This window comes from Acomys russatus, chromosome 17, assembly GCF_903995435.1.
Source record: "Acomys russatus chromosome 17, mAcoRus1.1, whole genome shotgun sequence".
Classification (NCBI taxonomy): domain Eukaryota; kingdom Metazoa; phylum Chordata; class Mammalia; order Rodentia; family Muridae; genus Acomys; species Acomys russatus.
In genome coordinates, this window is record NC_067153.1 from 47,601,379 (window position 1) to 47,620,744 (window position 19,366).

The 19,366-nt window shown below is 48.6% G+C and overlaps 1 protein-coding gene across 1 annotated transcript; it reads left to right on the forward strand.

Annotated features, from left to right (window-relative positions):
- Nucleotides 1-3,081: 3,081 nt before the first annotated feature.
- Ribc2 (RIB43A domain with coiled-coils 2) lies at nt 3,082-18,786 on the forward strand. The gene is made up of 7 exons (XM_051160138.1): nt 3,082-3,335; nt 3,856-3,937; nt 6,588-6,932; nt 10,920-11,038; nt 15,088-15,315; nt 17,693-17,859; nt 18,688-18,786. The coding sequence occupies exons 1-7, from the start codon at nt 3,222-3,224 to the stop codon at nt 18,764-18,766; spliced, it is 1,134 nt and encodes a 377-aa protein (XP_051016095.1). The 5' UTR covers nt 3,082-3,221; the 3' UTR covers nt 18,767-18,786.
- The last annotated feature ends 580 nt before the right edge of the window (nt 18,787-19,366 follow it).

A 19,366-nucleotide genomic window follows, 5' to 3' on the forward strand; every position in this document is an offset into this window, starting at 1 on the left:
TCATTGTGCTATAGGCTAATTAAATAAATAGATCCTAGTATCTTTGTGTAGTTATTTGGGTATAAAGTTGGTTAAGGAGTAATCACTGATTTCACTAAAGTAATAATTCAATATTAATAATACTTCAACATATACTATAATCAGTTGTAAGGAAAAATGTGAAATACCACAGAAACACTTAACAGAAGGACCAATAGGCAGAGACCATGTTGAATCTCTCTCTCTCTCTCTCTCTGTTTCTCCCTCCCTTTCTCAGATTTTAATTACATAGGTATTTTTTCCTGAATGTATGCATGCATACCACATGTGCTCCTAGTGCCTGCAGAAGCCAGAAGAGGGTGTTAAGATTCCTTAAAGCTAGAAATACTGCCGGGTAAGGTATCTCAGAACTCAGGGAGGCAGAGGCAGGAGGATCTCTGTGAGTTTGAGGCTAGCCTGGTGTACAAAGCAAGTCCAGGATAGCCAAGGCTACACAGAGAAATCCTGTCTTGAAAAAACAAAAGAAAAAGAAACTAGAATTACAGAAGGTTGTGAGTTACCATGTAGGTGCTAGAAGCTGGATCCAAGTCCTCTGCAAGAGAAGCTTGTACTTGTAACCACAGAGCAATTTCTCTATCCTGAGTTAGCTTTTTTAGGTGATAATTCTGGGTTAAAATTTAGTGAGTAAATAAAAATAACTTGGTCATATGTACAAAGGAATAAGAAAACATGGTATTATTCCAGTAAGAAAGGAAGCTTGGGAGTGGAAAGAGAAAAGGCTAGATAAGCACCTAAAAAGTATAACTTTTTTGTTTTTTGAGACAGGGTTCCTCTGTGTAGCCTTGGCTGTCCTAGACTCGCTTTTGTAGACAAGGCTGGCCTCGAACTCACAGCGATGCGCCTACCTCTGCCTCCCGAGTGCTGGGATGAATGGTTGTGTGCCACCATGCCCAGCTAACATACTACATTTTTAAAAATTGAATTTTATGCTTTAGATTATAAGCACTGTGCTAAATTAAGATAACTTTAAAGAAGATAACATTCTGATACATTATATAATTCTGAAGTGGAAAAGGCTTTTGGCTGAAGACTGTTTTGGGACTAGTTGAGGAAATCTTGATTTGAGCAGCAGATGAACATTTAATGCAAGGCTAATCTTCTGAAGAAGAAACAGTATATAATAACTTATTTTCATTTTTCAGAAGTTTACACAGAGTAAGATCTGTATGGATATGCCCCAAAGGAACAGAACAATCAACTCTGAATTGTAAATAAATGTCTGATTTTCTTTTTGTTTTTCAATACAGGGTTTCCCTGTGTAGCACTGCTTGTCCTGGATCTACCTTCGTAGACCAGGCTAGCCTCAAATTCACAGAGATTCACCTGCCTCTGCCTCCCAAGTGCTGGGATTACTAGCCTCAGGCTCACAGAGATCCACCTGCCTCTACCTCCCGAGTGCTGGGATTAACGATTGTATCATACCACTTTAGAGTATCAAAAATGGAAGAAAAAAAGAAGAAGAAGAAGAAGCTGGACGATGAATCAGAGGGTAACTTCAGATAGTATGATTAGTAAACATTAACTGCTGGCCTGCAGCATAAGCTTAACAATGATTTGCTGAAAAAGATAAATAAACCAAGTTCAGACTGGAGACACCTGCTGTGACCTATTTATCTAAAACTATTTTAGCAATTATTGTTTCGGCTCTAAAATTCCCTATGCTTGGGTTACAAGTGGTTTGGTTTTGTTTTTCCAACAAAGGCCAAATCCTTTTCATTCTTAATGTTTGTTGTTGTTGGAGTGAGGGGGGAGGGGGGTACGGAGGGAGGGGAATACAAGGAAGGCAGGCTGGGGACGGGTGAGAGAAGCCAACAAGGGTCGGTGGTTGAGGAATCTGGGGCTCCTGGCCCTAACCTAGTCTGTTACACAGCCTGCGGTCACAGTGGGCTCCCAGGCCTACAGCAGGTGACGGGGATGGGTAAGTGAGGGTGTGTGTGCTCGGTCCCCTCAGGCCTAAAGAGGCCTGTGGGTCCACTCAGGCTGACCCAGGGATGGGGAGTTGGTTCCCTCAGACCAACAGTGGGGCCCCTCAGGCCTACAGGAGTTAACAGCAGGCACTGAGGGTGGCTTGGTGCCCTCAGATCAACAGAAGGTGAGAGCAGGTCCCCCTGGGTCCCCTTGGACCTACAACAGGCGACAGTGGAGTCGGGACGAGTGGGAAGTGGGGATAGGGGCTTGGTCAGAAGGCAACAGCGGAGATTGTGGGTGCTCTGGTGCCCCCATGCCAACAATGGGTAAAGAGCAGATCCCGTCAGGCCTACAGTGGGCCCCAGGTCCCCTCGAGCCTACAGTGGGTCCCCTAAGTCCAGCCAGGACTACAGCAGCCTACCGCGGGTCCCCTCAGGCCTACACTGGTCCCTGGGTCCCCTTGGGACTACGGGAGTAAACACGGGGTGGGGGATGGGGTATTGGTACCCCGCCCCCCAAGCATACAGCAGGCGACAGAAGGGACTGCGGGTGGCTCGGTGGGTCTCTGGGTCCCCTCGGGCCGACACCCGGGGTCTCTGGGTCCCCTCGGGCCGACACCCGGGGTCTCTGGGTTCCCTCGGGCCGACACCCGGGGTCTCTGGGTTCCCTCGGGCCGACACCCGGGGTCTCTGGGTCCCCTCAGGCCGACACCCGGGGTCTCTGGGTCCCCTCAGGCCGACACCCGGGGTCTCTGGGTCCCCTCAGGCCGACACCCCGGGCCTCTGGGCCCCCTCGGGTCTACAGCGGGCGGCAGTGGCCGTGGATTCCCTCAGGCTGAATTGTTCTCGGACGCTGGTTACCCGAGCCGTTGGGGCCGATGATACAGGTGAACCTCTTGAAGGGGCCAATGACTTGGCGGCCTCGCCACGACTTGAAATTCTCCACCAGCAGCAGCTCAAGGCGCCCCATGGCTGTGCTCCGTGTCTCAGCTGCTCCCTCGTGCGCCAGTGAGAAAAGCGCGGGAAGAACTTTCCCAAGTATCGCGATACTTGCGTGAGCGAGCGAGACGCCGTTGCTTAGCAACGGAGGTTGGCGTTTTTTTTTCCCCCCCACTCTGGGAATCCGGTCCTTGCACCACAGCTCCTTCCTTATAGAAGGGCGGCTGCGGGACGGACTTCTCTCTCAAAGTTTCCGGGGAGGGGGAGCTGTAGCTTGCTTATTTCTGTGGCTATTTCTTACCGTGTTTGTTCTGAAAGCTGCCGAATCCCAGCGCCATGGAGGTAGCAATGCCTAAGGACCTGCAACAGGACGCCAACCTAGCCAAGAGGCAATACATGGAGCTGTGCAGGCAGGGACGGGTCTTCGATGCCAGGAACAGGATCATTGGGGTGAGGCACTGGGGCCAGAGAGGAGCCAAGGCTCAGTATGATCCTTTATATCGAAACGCCGACTTTGGCTGGGTGACTTGGAAAGCCTCACCCGCCCTGCAGTGTCCCCGCCGGAGCCAGTAGGGGAAGGGAGGCTACACTCGCTTTCCTCCTGTTGAGCTCAATTTTCCATTCTTCCAGGTGACGAATGCCCAGGCTAGCCTGAGCTGCCTTAAAATGGCCACAGAAAAAGCAGCGGGATTGGCACCAGCACAGACTGCAGCCTAGAGGGGGGATCAAAAAGGGCTTCCCAGAGGAGTAGTACTTAAGCAGTGTTGTGAGTGTGTGTGTGTGTGTGTGTTGTGTAGAAAATGAAGGAAGCTCTGGTGCAAGCTGAGAGCACAGGCAGAAGACGCAGCTGTAAGCAAAGGCATTCAAGCACGGGAAGGCAACTTGTTGATGCCGTGGCCAGATGAGGGGCATTGTGGCCTACTAAGTAGTGCTAGCTGGCTCTAACGTCCCTTCCTTTGTCCATTCTGAGGGAGACACACATGCCTGGGATGTCCAAGTTCATGACCAGAAGAGAAGAAAAGCAACTGAAAGAGCTAGGCACGAAACCTTTGGTGAGTGTTTCTAAAATGCCCATCTGTCACTTAGACCCTGATGTCTTCCTTTTCTGCACAACTGAGAAACCCAGAGCATCTGCTTTGTGTTCTCAGGGCCCTGGATTCAGTCCCCTGCATGTGCTCGAATGATGTGCACACACAAACACACACGGTCACCACCATCTTTACAGTCTTTTGTCTTTTAAAATTTAACAGTTTCTTGTGCTCAGTTAACGTAATGAGCATATTCTTCCTCTCAAGAAAATGCAGTGATTGAATTTTAATGTACATCGTAGAAAATATATTTTAGCCGGGCGTGGTGGCACACACCTTTAATCCCAGCCCTCGGGAGGCAGAGGCAGGAGGATCTCTGTGAGTGCGAGGCCAGCCTGGTCTACAAAGCAAGTCCAGGACAGCCACAGTTGTTACACAGAGAAACCCTATCTCAAAATAAATAAATAAAAATAAGCCAATATATATTAAATAAAATTAGCATTTTTCATTGTTTGCTTTAAAAATTCTTTCTCTAAAAAGGAAAAGCCTGAAGTGAAGCACATACATACACATTTTCTGCTTCAAAACTCAAAGCTAACCCATCAAGGACAGCCACTGATGCTAAGCGATATACAGGGGCCAGAGTGTGAAACACACACACACACATACGCACACACACAAAGAGTTATTATTTTATGGTCTTTTGGGGGGGGGGGGTTTGGTTTTTTGAGACAGGGTTTCTCTATGTAGCCTTGACTGTCCTGGACTCACTTTGTAGACCAGGCTGACCTCGAACTCACAGCGATCCACCTGCCTCTGCCTCCCAAATGCTGGGATTAAAGGCGTGCGCCACCACCGCATTTTTATGGTCTTTCTCTTAAAATTTCACAATGTCTTGTGCTTAGTTAACCTAATGAGCATGTTCTTCCTCTCAAGAAAAAGCAGTTTTGAGTTCTGAGCTAACTTGGTGATTTACATGGTTCAAACAGTGTTCTAGGTCCTAGATCAAACTTTCAAACAGCCAGGTGTGGTGGCGTATGCCTGTAATCCTAACACTCAGGGAGGCAGCAGTAGGCAGATCACTGAGTTCGAGGCCAGCCTAGTTTACAAATTGAGGCCAGGACAGCCAAAGCTACACAGAGAAACACTGTCTCAAAAACAAAGCAAAAAGAAGAAGAAGAAGAAAAAACAGTTCAAACAGAACCAGTTTTCCTTTCCCAGCCAGCAATTTAATCAATTGTTAAATGCTTGATTTTTTAAATACCATAGGATTTTATATATATGAAACTAGACATAGTTGTAGAGACAAATGTGCTATCAACTTAGCTGTTAAAACATATGATTAGAAAAAGACAAAATGGCAGGGCATGATGACACATACCTTTAATCCCAGCACTCTGGAGGCAGAGGCAGGTAGATTACTGTGAGTTCGAGGCCAGCCTGGTCTACAAAGTGAGTCCAGGACAGCCAAGGTTACACAGGGAAACTGTCTGGAAAAACCAAAAAGTAAATAAGTAAATAAAATAAAAAGAAAAGTAAAGAAAAAGACAAAATGTGTTGTCAGTGGCTATGTTGGATAGTTGAACTATGAGTAAAGTTGCTTTTTTTTTTCTTTCTTTTCTTTTGGTTTTTGGTGCCTCTGCCTCCCAGAGTGCTGGGATTACAGGCGTGTACCACCACTCCTGGCTGAAGTTGCTTTTCTTAATACTATTGTACATTTTTCAGACTTTTCAATCTTGTTTATTTTTATTTGTAAAGTAGTTCAAACTTATAAAACCAATGTAGCAGACACACATGTAGACACCACAAGGCTTGATGTCAGCATCTTGCTATGTTAGCTTCCAGTATTGTCCGTTAGGAGTTCTTTCTGAGAACTGTGCTGTATATAACAAAAATGACCCCCCCCCATTACAATTCCCCCTCTTTTCTTCTACAGAGATGTGCATTTCCAATGTGTTTATACCTGTGCTCTCTATGTATCCATAATACTATAAACTTGCTTTTGTGTGTCTTTGTATCTGTGTATGCTGTGTGTGTATGTGTGTGTGTGTGTGTGGTGGATGCACATAATCTGTGCAGGTAGGCATGCCTGTGCAATCACACACAGACGCCACGTAGACCAGGGTGGCCCTTGCCTCCCAAGGTCTGGGAGTGAAGGTATACATCACCACACCCAGACTTTTAAAGATTTTTGGCAAATACTGCTGTAGTGAATGTCCATATTAAGTCCCTTGTGCACATGTGAGAGGGACACTGGAGCGGAATTGATGGGTCAGTTTGCTTTGTTAGAAGTGTACAAAGTTACGATTCAATAAGCTGGAGATTCTCAACGGCATTCCTCACACCATCACTCATGTGTGCTATTGGCAACACTTTAAGCATTCTGCCTGAAGGTCATTGAACGGGTCCCATGAAAAGTTAATGTTCCTTTCTAAGTATGTTGCCTGACTTGGGTTTCTGTATGGTGCTTTCATGTCCTAGCCTGTGCTCATTTTTCAGTTGATTTTCCTGTGTATTTAAGATCGGTTTGTGGGTGCTTTTTATATACGTGGATATTGTTCCTTTAATGGTTATGTTACAGTTTTGGAACACTGTCTTTAAGTCATGAAAAGTATTTTTAGAGGAGATTCGTTCTTAGCCATCTTAGCTTGTATGTGCGCTGTGTCTTTCCTAGCTGCTGAAATGAGGCACAATGACAAAGTCTCCTGCATACTACATGACCGGGAACGAAGAGACAGGCAGCAACTCTGTAGAGCTATCAATGACTTCCAGCAGAGCTTTCAGAAGCCGGAAACTCGCCGTGAATTTGATCTGTCTGACCCCCTGGCCCTTAAGAAAGATCTTCCAGCCCGGGTGTCAGACTGTGACATGCGGAACACCATGTCAGGGATGCAGAAGTTCATGGGAGAGGATTTAAACTTCCACGAGAGGAAGAAATTCCAAGAGGAACAGAACAGAGAGTGGTCTCTGCAGCAGCAAAGAGAATGGGAGAGAGCCCGGGCACGGCACAAGCTTGCAGGTAATGAAAGAGATGGTCGGGCTCAAGAGCCTTGCCAGCAAGTCAGCCCTAGCATGGTTGTAGTGCATGCTTTCCAAAGCACTACTAACATTACAAAAGTCAAAACCTCAGCCCAGGGAGCCACCATCTCCCAGTGTGCCACCACAGTACAGGGGACACTTTCTGAGCACCCTTACTGTCCTAGTTTGCTTTCCAGTGCTGTAATAAAACACCATGGCCAAAAGCATTTTGGGGAGGAAAGGGTGTGTTGAAACTGACAGGTGGGGCTAGAGAGATGGCTAAGAGGTTAAGAGCACTGACCTCTCTTCCAGAGGTCCTGAGTTCAATTCCCAGCAACCACATGGTGGCTCACAACCATCTATAATGTGACCTGATGCCCTCTTCTGGCCTGCAGGTGTGCATGCAGATAGAGCACTGTATACCTAATAAATAAATCTAAAAAATAAAAATAAAAATACCTTACAGGTCACAAGTCCATCATTGAGAGAAGCTAAGGCAAAACTCAAGTAGGGCAGGAACCAGGAGGCAGGAGCTGGGGCACAGCCTGCTTAGAAGATGGATAGAGGTAGAGAGGGTTTTCTGAGTCTCCTGGGTGTGGAAATGGAGGTTGCACTGGATACTTTGGGAGCCCAGTCATAGGCCCAGTGCTAGCAGGTTCCCCCCCCCCCCCTCCAGGTCTCTCTGGATTCACCCAAGGAACCTCTGGATTTAGATAGAAAAAGCCTCTGCAGGGGGGATTTAAAAACAACCAACCAACCCAGTGTGTTCTGCCTATGTGGAAGCTATCAGCCCCTCCTCAGCGGGGCGCATCACTAGTGACTGACTAGGGAGGAGCTGCCGGGAAGAGCAAACCAGAGCTAAGGGGGGAGCAATCACCCTGCCTCCTCTGCTGCTCCTGTGTGTTGTCAGTCTTCCTGCTCAGCTTGGGCGCTTCCAAGCCTCCTTTCACTCTGATGGACTCCCCTCCCAGCCTCCTCCTCTGCCCACCCTGTCCACCAGAGGTGCTGTGGCCAGCCTGACCCAGCATTATCACGCTCATTTATCCGAAGTCATTCCTCAGCCTCGGCTTCCTAGACATATGCATTTATTTGGCTTCCGAGCCAGTTCCTTCCCTGCATTGCTCTGTTGCATCTGCTCCTCCTTTGGCTTCCTCTTTGCCCGGCAAACCAGCAACCTTGAGAGGCAATCTTGATCTCATCTTCAGCCACTCTCAGCTGTGCCCCTCTGCCTCCTGCATATACTCTGAACTGCCCACTTTGCACCACTCCTATTGCCAGCAGCGAGAGACAAGCCATCACATTTTCTCGCCTGGATAGTCCTTACCATGGCTTTGGAACTGTTTCCTCTCCTCTCTAGTCCATCCCGAACATGACAAGCAGGATGATGCTTCTCAAATAATGTCAAGTGAGCCTTGCCACACCCATGCCCTCATCCTAGCTCAAAACTATCTGCTTTCTTCATGGGATATAGCGTAAGATTAAAATCATCCCACAGCTGCTAAGAGAAACAAACTCAAATGGAATCCAGAAGCATTGTGTCACTATGTCTTCCATCTTTTTCAACAGAGAAAATAATCTTCTTTAATTTCAAAAGTTCTTCCTAAGGAGTTTACTTTCTTAGGCCCAGCTTTCCTTCTAGACCTTACCAGTTGAGATGCTTGAGGCTTCTCAGTCTGTGGCTCCTGCTACCAGGGAGAGGGTTTTTTTTTTCTGCCTCCCTCATTGGATCCTCACCCATCCCCCACTCTGGGAAGTTACGTGTCCACAGGTGTTTGCTCCTCTGGCCTACAGGAGTCAGGTCAGCAAAAGCCCCTTCTGAGAGGGATTTACCTTCCTGCCTTGGCTGGGAAAGTCTGGCTTTGAGAAGCTTGCTTGTGTTAAAGAGCTACTTTTATCTTTTTCTCCTTAGCAATGGCTAGCTAAAGAAACTGCTGCTTTGGGGTTTATGCCAGTTTTTGTTTTTCTGCAGCACCTTCTGTTTTGTGGCAGGGGATAGGGGTGGGGGTGGGGGGGTTCTAATCAGGAAGCTGTGAGCTTCTGCCTTAGAAACTGCTGTGGGGCCAGGTGTGGTGGCGCATACCTTTAATCCCAGCACTCCGGAGACAGAGGCAGGGGGATTGCTGTGAGTTCGAGGCCAGCCTGGTCTACAAAGTGAGTTCAGGACAGCCAAGGCTACACAGAGAAACTCTGTCTCAAAAAACAGAAAACAAAAAACAAACAAACAAACAAAAAGAAAAGAAGAAGAAGAAGAAAGAAAAAGAAACTGCTGTAGTCGCTCTGCTATGTTTTTCTTTGAGGAATAGAACTAAGAAACCGCTCTGTAGTTTTGGTTTCTATATAAGTTCTTGCCCCAATTGTTATGCCAAAATGTTAAAGTTTTTTTTTTTATAAAACTGTTTGTTTCTCAGTTTCTCTCTTAACCTGGCTATCACACAAATAATTGAGACTCGTATTATTTTAATAAGCTTCACAACACAATAACTGAGCAGTTGTTACTCTATTCTAAACCCTCTAAGCTAATTTGGCTTCCTCCAGTGTACACTTTGCACTTTGTAGCTTTCCCCATTCCAGCTCTCTCCTGATGTCTCCTGAAGCTCTACCCTTGGCTGAATCCCTCACTTTCTCCTCTGACTCCTCCTCCCCTGGGTGGCAAGAAGTCGCTTTATTGGCATACCAGAGGACAATTGGGAAGTAGATTTTATGCAGCATTGAGACAGGAGATTCTCAGAACAAGGCTTGTAATCAGATGGGGGCAGGGTACAGAAATCAGCATTTGAATTACCCAATAACCTTATGCTACACACAGCCCACAGGCTTTACCTACGGCCTTTGCCTACCCAGGCAAGTCAGCTCATTCATGTCTTTTTCACCTTTGGATTCTATTATCTCTCCCACCTCAGGTCCTTTCATCTGCCCTGACCATTTAGTCCTTCAGGTGTGAGTAAACATGTTATCCTAGAAAAGCTGTTTCTTGGTCCCTACCCTCCAATTTCCCAAGCCGGGCATTCCCAGCATTTCCTCTCTCAGCCTCCCTCTCCTCTATGGACTATCACACTCTGTAATCTATTTGGTGGGGGTGTGCTTTCAAGGTGGGGGAAACTCCCATTTCTCACTTCTGTGTTGTGTGTACACCTTAAGCAATATTGGACCCAACCTAGGCTCTTGATCACTAGTTGGTACATGGCAGATTAACTGATACAGCGTGAGCCGAGGATAAAGGTGTGCAGAGGCCAGAAAGTCAAGGCTAAGGAGACTGGTCCTTTGGGACTGGGGTGTAGTGCAGTGGTAGAGCACTTGCCTAGCATGTGGAAGGCCCTGCATCTCCAGCACAACAAAGAGTCTGTACTCCTTGTTATTGGCCATAAGGAGGAGCTCCTCAAAGCTCAGGTACAGAAAGTAGAAGCTGCAGACCAGTGACTCTCACATCAGCATTGTGCCTCGCAGATGAGTGTGGGGGCACAGAGGTTAGGCAGTAGCTGCTGTTAATAATGCTGGGCCGTGTCTGGAAGCCTGTTTTGGCTCCAGTCCTTTCTACTTCACTCCTGGTACCCTCCAATTTCATGCCTCCTTGTCTCTCTCACTGGCCAGGCATGGTTCTGCTGCCATTCCACAAGTATCTGTGACCTGGCACTCTGCTCTGGGTCTTTCCTGGTTTCTACAGCCCCTTTTCCTGGGCTCCTACCACCACTTGTCTAAGACTGAACCGATCTCCTGATAGATCAGAATAAGCAAGGCGTAACTAATCTACCCGAGGACTGCTGCAGACATCAGCAATCTATAGAGATCGCCAGTACCCCCTTGCTCACAAAGATCTAAGAGCTACACTTAAAGCATCCAGCTCTCTTAGAACCTGTGAGGCAAGTAGTCTTCTCCCCTTCCCCTCACTCCCCCTTGTCCTCCATGGCAAGAAACGAGTGTGGCTCACCATGCTCTCAGGTGGTGCCTCTGGTGAGCACACTAAGGCGAATGGCATCTTCTCTCTTGGCAGAAGACCTCCACACTCAGACAAGACTAAAGTTTGATGAAACAGCCAGAGACTTGCAGAAGCTGGAAGGCTCCACCAGGAAGGAATTCTGTGCAGCCATAAAAGAGTTCAACAAGAAGCAGGTATACACACCCTCAGCTCAGTCTGAAGGGAAAGACATGGACATAGCAGCTTTCTGGGGCCTCCCTGAGTTTTGAGGGACCCCAACATTAGACTGCACACACCACCAGCTCTGAAAGAGTCCTTAACAGGGCCCACCCCATGATAGGGGTAGATGCTATCTGATTTGGCCTGTCCCTCAACTCAGAGTGAAATCTGTAAACCTGCAAACTTCACCCTGTAAGCTGTAGGAGCTTTGGGTTTTGTTCCCCCACCCTCACCCCCGAGACAGGGTTTCTCTGTGTAGCCTTGGCTGTCCTAGACTTGCTTTGTAGACCAGGCTGGCCTCGAACTCACAGCAATCTGCCTGCCTCTGCCTCCCAAGTGCTGGGATTTAAAGGCATGCGCCACCACGTCCAGCAAGGTGGGTCACTTTTAAAACCTCCAGAGGATAGGAACATCTGCCCAGATGAAGACCCCTTGGCCTGGACTGGTCTCGGTCTTATCAGGTCATAAGCTCAGTAATGAGGCAGTCAGTGCAGCCCAGTGGCGCCCTCCTCTTCTCAACCACCTGGCTTTCCCATAAGCTTCCTGTCGTCCTCCAGCCCCACCTGAGCTGGCTCTGTTGGGAACCGCTTCCTCCTCTAGGGTTTTTTTTTTTTTTTTTTTTCCACAAGCAGTTGTATTCCTGGTGGTTTACCAGATCTCCTTGTCTCTAGACCTATGGTCTCAGGAAGAAATGGGGGACTTTATTTCACCTCCTTAAACTCAAAGAGATCCACCTGCCTCTGCCTCCCAAGCACTAGGATTAAAGGGACGCAGCACCATGCCCTGCTTCACACTGACTCTTAACCCCACCTCTCTGAACTCAAACGCTCACATGGATTTTACGAGCACATGGTGTGATTATGGTATGGTGGTAGCACGCTGTGAGCGGAATCTGAGATGCCGTGTGGAAAAATGTTCTGTGATGGGCCATGCAGTAAAACTCAGAAAGGCTGAGGTGAAGCAGAGAAGCCAGGCTCAGCAATGTCTAGAGGGAAAGGAGGCAAACAGCTGGTCCTGGTGAGGGACCCAGAGGACAGAGTCACAACCAGCCAGCTGCAAGTGTTCGTACACATAACCTAGTCCTTCTGTTTCACAGAGGTGCCCGGACAGAGGTATTAGCTCTGTGAACTGATGGCAGAATGGAGCTCTAGACAGTTCTATCCATTCACTCAGGATCATGTATAACTTAGCAAATGCAGACTGAGCTCCTCCTGAAAGCACTTGTGGGGTTCTTATGGAACCACAGTGTCTCGTGTGTGTGTGTGTGTGTGTGTGTGTGTGTGTGTGTGTGTGTGTGTGTTCCCAGACAGGGTCTTACTATGTAGCTCTAGCTGTCTTGGAACTCAACTCTGTAGACCAAGCCATCTTCAAACTTACAGTCTTGCTTGTCTCTGCCTCCTGAGTGCCAGGATTAAAGGTGTGTGCCACTATGGTTGGCTTGGTCCATCCTATTTAATAAGCATGTGCAGTGTTGCCTCCAGACCCAATAGCTCCCTGTGTGAATACTCAAGGCAGCATTGTCACAGTGCCTCTGCTGAGGGAGCTGCACATCAGCCTTCACAGCTCCTGTCTCTGGCTGGATTCAGGCTTTGCCATTTAGCCAGGAACATTGAAAGTAAAACTCCTTCCTAGGCATGATGCTCCACACTTGGAATTCCAGAATTCCAAGGATCTGATAGGAGGAATTCCTGGGACTGCTGGGCTACACAGAGAGACCCGGTCCCCCCAAAAAGAAAAGAACATTTCAGGCAGACCATTTGGTGTCAATAGGGCAGACACCATGGGGACTGCTTATTTCATCAGAAGATGGTATGGCATCAGAGCTTGGCATGCAGGCTTCAGCCTACATGCAAAGTTCAAGGCAAGCCCAGCAAGGCCTGGTTTATTGTCTACAGAGTGTGTGTGTGAAGGCAATACCCACTTCACCATTCAGCATGTACCATTGCTCCAATAAGGCATGCCTCAGACTTCAGTGGCTCCTCACACAAAATCAATGGTTCCCCTCCACCTCCGTGCTGCATGTCCATCCCAGGCCAGCTGGGTCAGAGCAACTGCCAGGGAGAGTTCCAGCAGCACAGGAAGGAAAGGACCTGGTTGGCCCTATTTGTGTCTTCCAAGAAACTGCAAAACCGCCCTTGCTCACATTTTGTATGGCAGAATAAGGCCATGGTCAGGCACAGCGTCATAGTGAGCAGTGATGGCTATTGCACTTGCTCTCAAGGACCCATGTGGTGCCAGGACACTTTAGCCCATTGTCAGGACTCTGAACTGTAGACACTGTTTTAAGATTTATTTTATTATTAATTGTGTATGTACACACATGCATGTGTGCCATATGAATGCAAGTACCTTCAGAGGCCAAGATGTCAGATCATCCAGAGTCAGGGTTACAGGAAGCTGGAAGCTGCATGATGTGGATGCTGACAATAGAACTTAGGTCCTCTGCTCTTAAACAGGAAACTGTCTCTCTGGCCTGGGGCCCGGCAGTAATTCCCTGCTAGCATATTTGGCTGTTTGACAGCCCCAGCAGAGAGGCCGATTAATGCCACTTCATTGATAAAGAAAGGCTCAGAGGGGGTGAGCAATTTTCAAGCCTGTGTTGGGTGACAAGGCAGCTGGCGTCATGCAAGCCCCTGCCTTGTGAGTCTTCTGCCCGTTCTTTTCTAAGAATAGCCAGTGCTGGGTATGTCTCCTAATCCACCTGTGTAAGAATAGCCAGTGCTGGGTATGTCTCCTAATCCATCTGTGTAAGAATAGCCAGTGCTGGGTATGTCTCCTAATCCATCTGTGTAAGTCAGAGTCTTCTAGAGAGACAGACCTGAAGGAGTGAGTCTCTGTAAAAACAGGATTTACTGTAGGTTTATAGGCTGTGGCTCAGGCTATTCCAACAAAGGCTGACAGGAAGTCCAAGAACCCAACAGTTGTTCATTCAGTCCACAAGGCTGGATGTCTCAGGTGGTCACCAGTATACCTTAGAATCTCAAAGAAGTAGGTTCTGTACCAGTGGATGAATGAACTTGCCAGTGAGATTGTGGGCAAGCTGGCAAAGATCAAGCGCTTCCTTCCTCCACACCCCTTAGACAGGCTGCCCCCAGATGGTGTGGCCCAGATTTAAAGGTGGGTCTTTGTCTTAGTCACTATTTCATTGCTGTGAAAAGACACCAGGATCAAGGCATCTCTAATTATTAAAACGAAAGCATTTAGTTGGCTTGCACACAGCTTCGGAAGGTTAGTTTGTTATCATGGTGCTGGGAGCATGGTGGCGTGCCCGGTGCTGGAGCAGAGATCTTTTCATCCTGATCCATAGGCAGCAGGGAGAGAGAGATACTGGGTCTAGTATGGACTTTTGAAACCTTAAAGCCCACCCCAGCAACACATTTCACTTAACAAGGTCACAGCTCCTAATCCTAATTCTTATTCAAACCACTGCAGCCTTCACACCTCAAACGATCCAATCAAACAAAAACCAAAAACAACAGCTCCCTCACACATGTACCGAGCAGCTTAGGTTTTAGTTAAGTCCAGATGTAGTCAAGTTGGCAACCAAGAACAGCCATCACAGCATCCCTTGACTGTACCGAGAAATGTCTAGAGCCTGAGAGGGCAGGTGGCTTACTACACAAATCACACAGCCTCTCGCCTCCAGGCTTTGTGCAAGTGTGTTGACAGGAAATCATTTTTAATGGGAGCTATACTGAAACTGTCAGGACTGCTGAGGCAGCAATGTGCTTCCACCTGTAGAAGTCACTGTTGCGGTGGCTTGCTGGGTGGCCTACAGATGTCCAAAGGGACGCAAGCAGTGCACTTGCCTGTACTGGAGACAAGCCAATGGGGCGACTCCTTGCTTTGACAAGTTGGTTTAGAGATCCATGGTTGTACACACACTTGTGGGGAATGACCCAAAGCCCAACCACTGCCCAACAGTGCTCCAATGGCTAGAGGTCCCCAGCCTGCAGCCAGGGCCGAGATGGGAGGTCTTGACCTTTAGTCACTCCAGCCTAGTCTGAGGTTGCCCTCTGCACAGGCTATGGAGTTGGCAGAAAGGAAGCGGCAAATGAAGCAACAAGAGCAGGAAGACAATATGACTGAGATCACCAACCTGCTGCATGGAGACCTGCTCTCTGAGAACCCACAGCAGGCAGTCAGCTCCTTTGGGCCTCGCCGTGTGGTCCTTGACCGTTGGAAGGGCATGAACCGGGAGCAGCTGGAAGAGATCCGCTTCACACAGAAACAGCAAATCCAGGAGAAGCTGGTGAGTGCCCCACCCCACCCCCACCCTGCCACAGAGCTGCTCACACAGCCAGCGCCTGCATCAGTGCTCACTCTGAGAGCTGTCCTGCTGCAGGCAGTTTTCATTCTGGTGTAGCCTGTGTGAGAGAGGACTGCAGGCCTTTGGAGGATGGAGCTGGTGTCTACAGTGATGAGAAGCTGGTGAGAGGGGCAGGCTGGAGAGTGCGGGAGCTCATGAGAATGACTTTGGATATGTTAACTGCATAATGTCCACCAGGCAGCTGTGGGGTGATATTTGCCTGATGTGGCAAAAGGAAAGGACCCCAAAGCACCAAGCACAGCATTTTAAGCAAGGTAGAGCCTGGCTGTCTGTATCGGTCCTAGGAATAGTCTCGGGTTTGATGAGAAGCTCTGTGCCCACTGTGTTCTGCCATCCTTGGCACCTGGTCCTACCCTTATGTATAATGCCTGTTTAAATGCCAGCCGTCACATACGTGAGCAAACTGTGGAGAAGTGAGGATGACATTTTAAAGGAGCTTCACAAAATACTTCCAGTCATGTGTCATTGGACAACATTTAGAAAATTAATCCATTTATAAGGACATTGGGAAATGTATCACTAGTCCTTTTCTATCAGGGATGAGGGAGTAATGGCTACTGGGGGATTCATATCACTCTCTGTCTATAATTTCTAGGTAAAGGGTAGGTGGTGAAAAGTTGAGGGAGCAAGATGTGTGAGCAGGACTCAGAACAAGGTCTAGGCTGGAAACTTCAGTGTGGGAGTTATCACGTATATAGAGTAACAAGGTAGCAATCCTGGGTGCGGTCATGGGTGAGTGCAGGCAGGAGAGAAACCATCATTTATAAATCAGGGACCTGCTGAGGCCATCCGGGGAAGGGATGGGTAGATAGATGTCCAAAGTGATTTCCTGGAGGATCAGGGAAGGGAAAGTGTCCCTTGAGGATAAGAGAAGAAACTGCTGCACCTAAGTCACTCCCCAGACAAGAACTGGCCCCTCACCAACCCAGGAGACAGAATTGCTGGGTGAGAAATGGCTGCCCTGTGAAAGGGTGTGGGAGTGAGGAGGGGGTGGCCTGAGTGGAGAGCACAGAACAGAAATGGCAGAAGGCTTTGCCTGTCTTTCATCCATCTGTTCAGCAAGGCTGTGGAATGAAGGCTGACCACCTGCCCTGAAGCCATCATTTGGGTCAGTTTTCCCCCCAGATATAGGGTTTCTCTGTGTAGCCCTGGCCGTCCTAGACTCACTTTGTAGAGCAGGCTGGCTTTGAACTCACAGAGATCCTCTTGCCTCTGCTTCCAGAGTGCTGGAACTAAAGGCGTGCCCACCACCCGGCTCGGCTCCATTTTGGTCATTTTCAATCTAGAACATCTAAAAGACAGGAGCACACAAAGGGAGAAAGCCCACATTAAAATTCTTGCTCAGGCCAGGTGAGGTAGTGCACACCTGTAATCCCAGCACTCTGGGAGGCAGAGGCAAGAGGATCTCTGTGAGTTTGAGGCCAGCCTGGTCTACAAAGTGAATCCAGGACAACTAAGGCTACACAGAAAAACCCTGTCTCAAAAAAACCAAACCAAATCAAAATTCTTGTTGCTTTGTCTTCTCCATACTCTGTCTGGGTGATCTGAGAAATGGAGCTCATATTTAAGCAAGTGTGTTGCTGGCCAGGGGCCTTTGAACAGTCCCTTTACAGAGAAGCCTCTGAGAGTCCCAGAAGCAAGGACACTCTTTGCAGGTGGCAGGTAACTAATCCAGTGTAGGCTGCCTTCTGGTCCTGACATGAGGCCATGCTGGACACCACCTGCCCCTCTGGTGTAGACGCTCATGTTTCCTTCATGGACCACCTAGGTGCTTCTCCTGTGAGATCACAAACTGAGCCCTCTTAGGGGCCACTTCCCACAAATCCACTGTCCTCTGGAGAGCTCCATGCTTTGCGAAGAAGGATCTGGAGTGCACATCCAGGCATGAAAGGCAGCTCATCTGGAACTAGGCTATCGCCCTCACACCCCATGGTGACACTATTGTCATTGGGTGAGGCTCAGTGTCAGTGTGTCCATGTTGGACAGCTTGCTGGAGCAGTGTCTGGCTTGCAAAGCCAACTGGGAACCCTCCTGAGGACCTGAAAGGGATCAGCCTGGATGGAAGCACTGTGGTACCCAAGTCCCCACTGTTCCCTCAGGAATAAGAGGGCAGCACTGCCATTTGAGGGCAGAAAGCAGCCAGGCCACATAGGACAAAGGCAGGGTGGTGAGGTCACCTCTCTTCCCCTTCTCCAAGCTTCAGTTTCCCCATCCATAACAAGAGGCCAGGCTTCTCAGATGAAACCCCAAGGCTCCTGGGCCCCAAGAGAAGGTGCTAAATCCCCTTTCCTGCCCCTAGAGACTTCAGGAGGAAGAGCGCCAGCGCATCATGGACTGGGACCGACGCAGGATCCAGAAGGCTCGTACCAGCCTGCTGCATGAGCGGCAGCAGCAGCGCCTACAGCGGGAACTGCGCAGGGCCCTGGACTGTAGCAACCTCAGGCTGGCCAGGGAGCAATATTTACAGTGAGTGCCAGGGCCCTCAAGTGGGTGCAGAGTAGGTTGGCAGCCCCAAAGATCACCATGTGTGTCTTAGGTGCCTAAGGAACACTGAGTCACATGGGAAATTGAAGGAGGCTTCGTGGCTTAGTCTTGGGGTTTAGTAGTAGCCCACTGCATGGTCTCTTCAGGCAGAGGGGAGGAAGAATCCCAGGCTCTTTTACATGTCAGAGTGACCTGGGTATAGACAGAACCCCCAGAGTGGCTCTGGGATAGCCATGCCAGATAAACTAGCAACCGAGCACTGGGCAGGTTTTTGTCACTCAGCTATTCTATCTGAACTTGAGCCCTGAAGGGAACCCTGGGGTCTGCTCCAGTCAGAACTCTGTCCAATGGGTCTGATGCTTGTCATGACTTCCACTAGCCTTAAAAGGAGCATTCAGACATGACCTAACAAGATACAGTTATATTTGTGGGGAATGTCCCCATTAGTCACTGACACCAGTCCCTCTTCCAACTTTAGTGTCACCACTGTGGAGCAGTGGAGAGGACTCTTTACCAAACAAACAAGCACAAACAAAAAACCTCCCATACATTTATTTATTTATTTTAATAATGTATGTGAGTGTTTCGCCTGCATAAATCCTGTGTACCCCTTGCACGCATTGCCCACAAAGGCCAGAAGAGGGCATCAGACTGCCTAGAACTGGAGTCACTGACTGGTGTGTACCTCCATGTGGGTGCTGGAAACTGAACCTGGGTAACTCTTGTTTTGAGCTCAGATTCTGTAGTGTTGGGATAAAATGTTTGTGGGCTTTGCCTCACTTTTGTTCATCTCTTTTCTTTTGTTATTAGGAAAAAGCAAGTGGATGCAGCCTTCTCAAGCCAACCCACAGAAGATTATTTCTTACAGTTTAATACAAGAAGCCGTTAATCGAAAGACTCTCCTTTTCTTGTCTATAGCTGTGTGGTCCCCTAGGAGGTACACTTACTTCAAGGCAAACCTGCCCTTTGGTACGAACATCCCCTTATTCAGGGTGCTGTCTCCATCACCCTGGGCTAAGCTCTGCTCTGTAAAGGTCTCTAGTGCAGCTTTGGGTGCTGTGGACACAGGGCACAGTGAACCAGTTCTAGAGAGGATATGACGAGGGCTTGTGTGCTGCTCAGGCTCAGGGCTGGCTGCAGTAGTCAGTTGCTAACTCAGTGAGCATCATAGGCGTTGTTCCGTGTGCTCCATGAAGCCCTCCTTCACTGCATTCTCACCACAGAGGCCACAGGGTGGTCAGTACCTTTACTGCTCCCAATGTCTAATGTGAGAATCTGATTTAAAGGCGCACATCTGGCTTATGGTGACTCCCCACCCCCACTCCCACCCAGAAAATGTCAGCACTCAGGACTGAACACACCAAGTCTGGCTTTCAGCCTTTTCATCTCCCAGCTGCTGTGACAGATACCCCAGGCAACAGTGGCTTCTATAAAGCATCCGGTTTTATTTCTTGCTATAATGAACACAACCTGAGCTAGAAGCCCTGCA

Excerpts from the sequence above, each read along its gene's own strand:
- Ribc2 (XM_051160138.1), top strand. The coding sequence starts at position 3,222 with ATGGAGGTAGCAATGCCTAAGGACCTGCAACAGGACGCCAACCTAGCC. Across the intron at positions 3,938-6,587 it reads AGCTAGGCACGAAACCTTTG|CTGCTGAAATGAGGCACAAT; the intron begins GTGAGTGTTTCT and ends TGTCTTTCCTAG. Across the intron at positions 6,933-10,919 it reads GGCACGGCACAAGCTTGCAG|AAGACCTCCACACTCAGACA; the intron begins GTAATGAAAGAG and ends CTCTCTTGGCAG.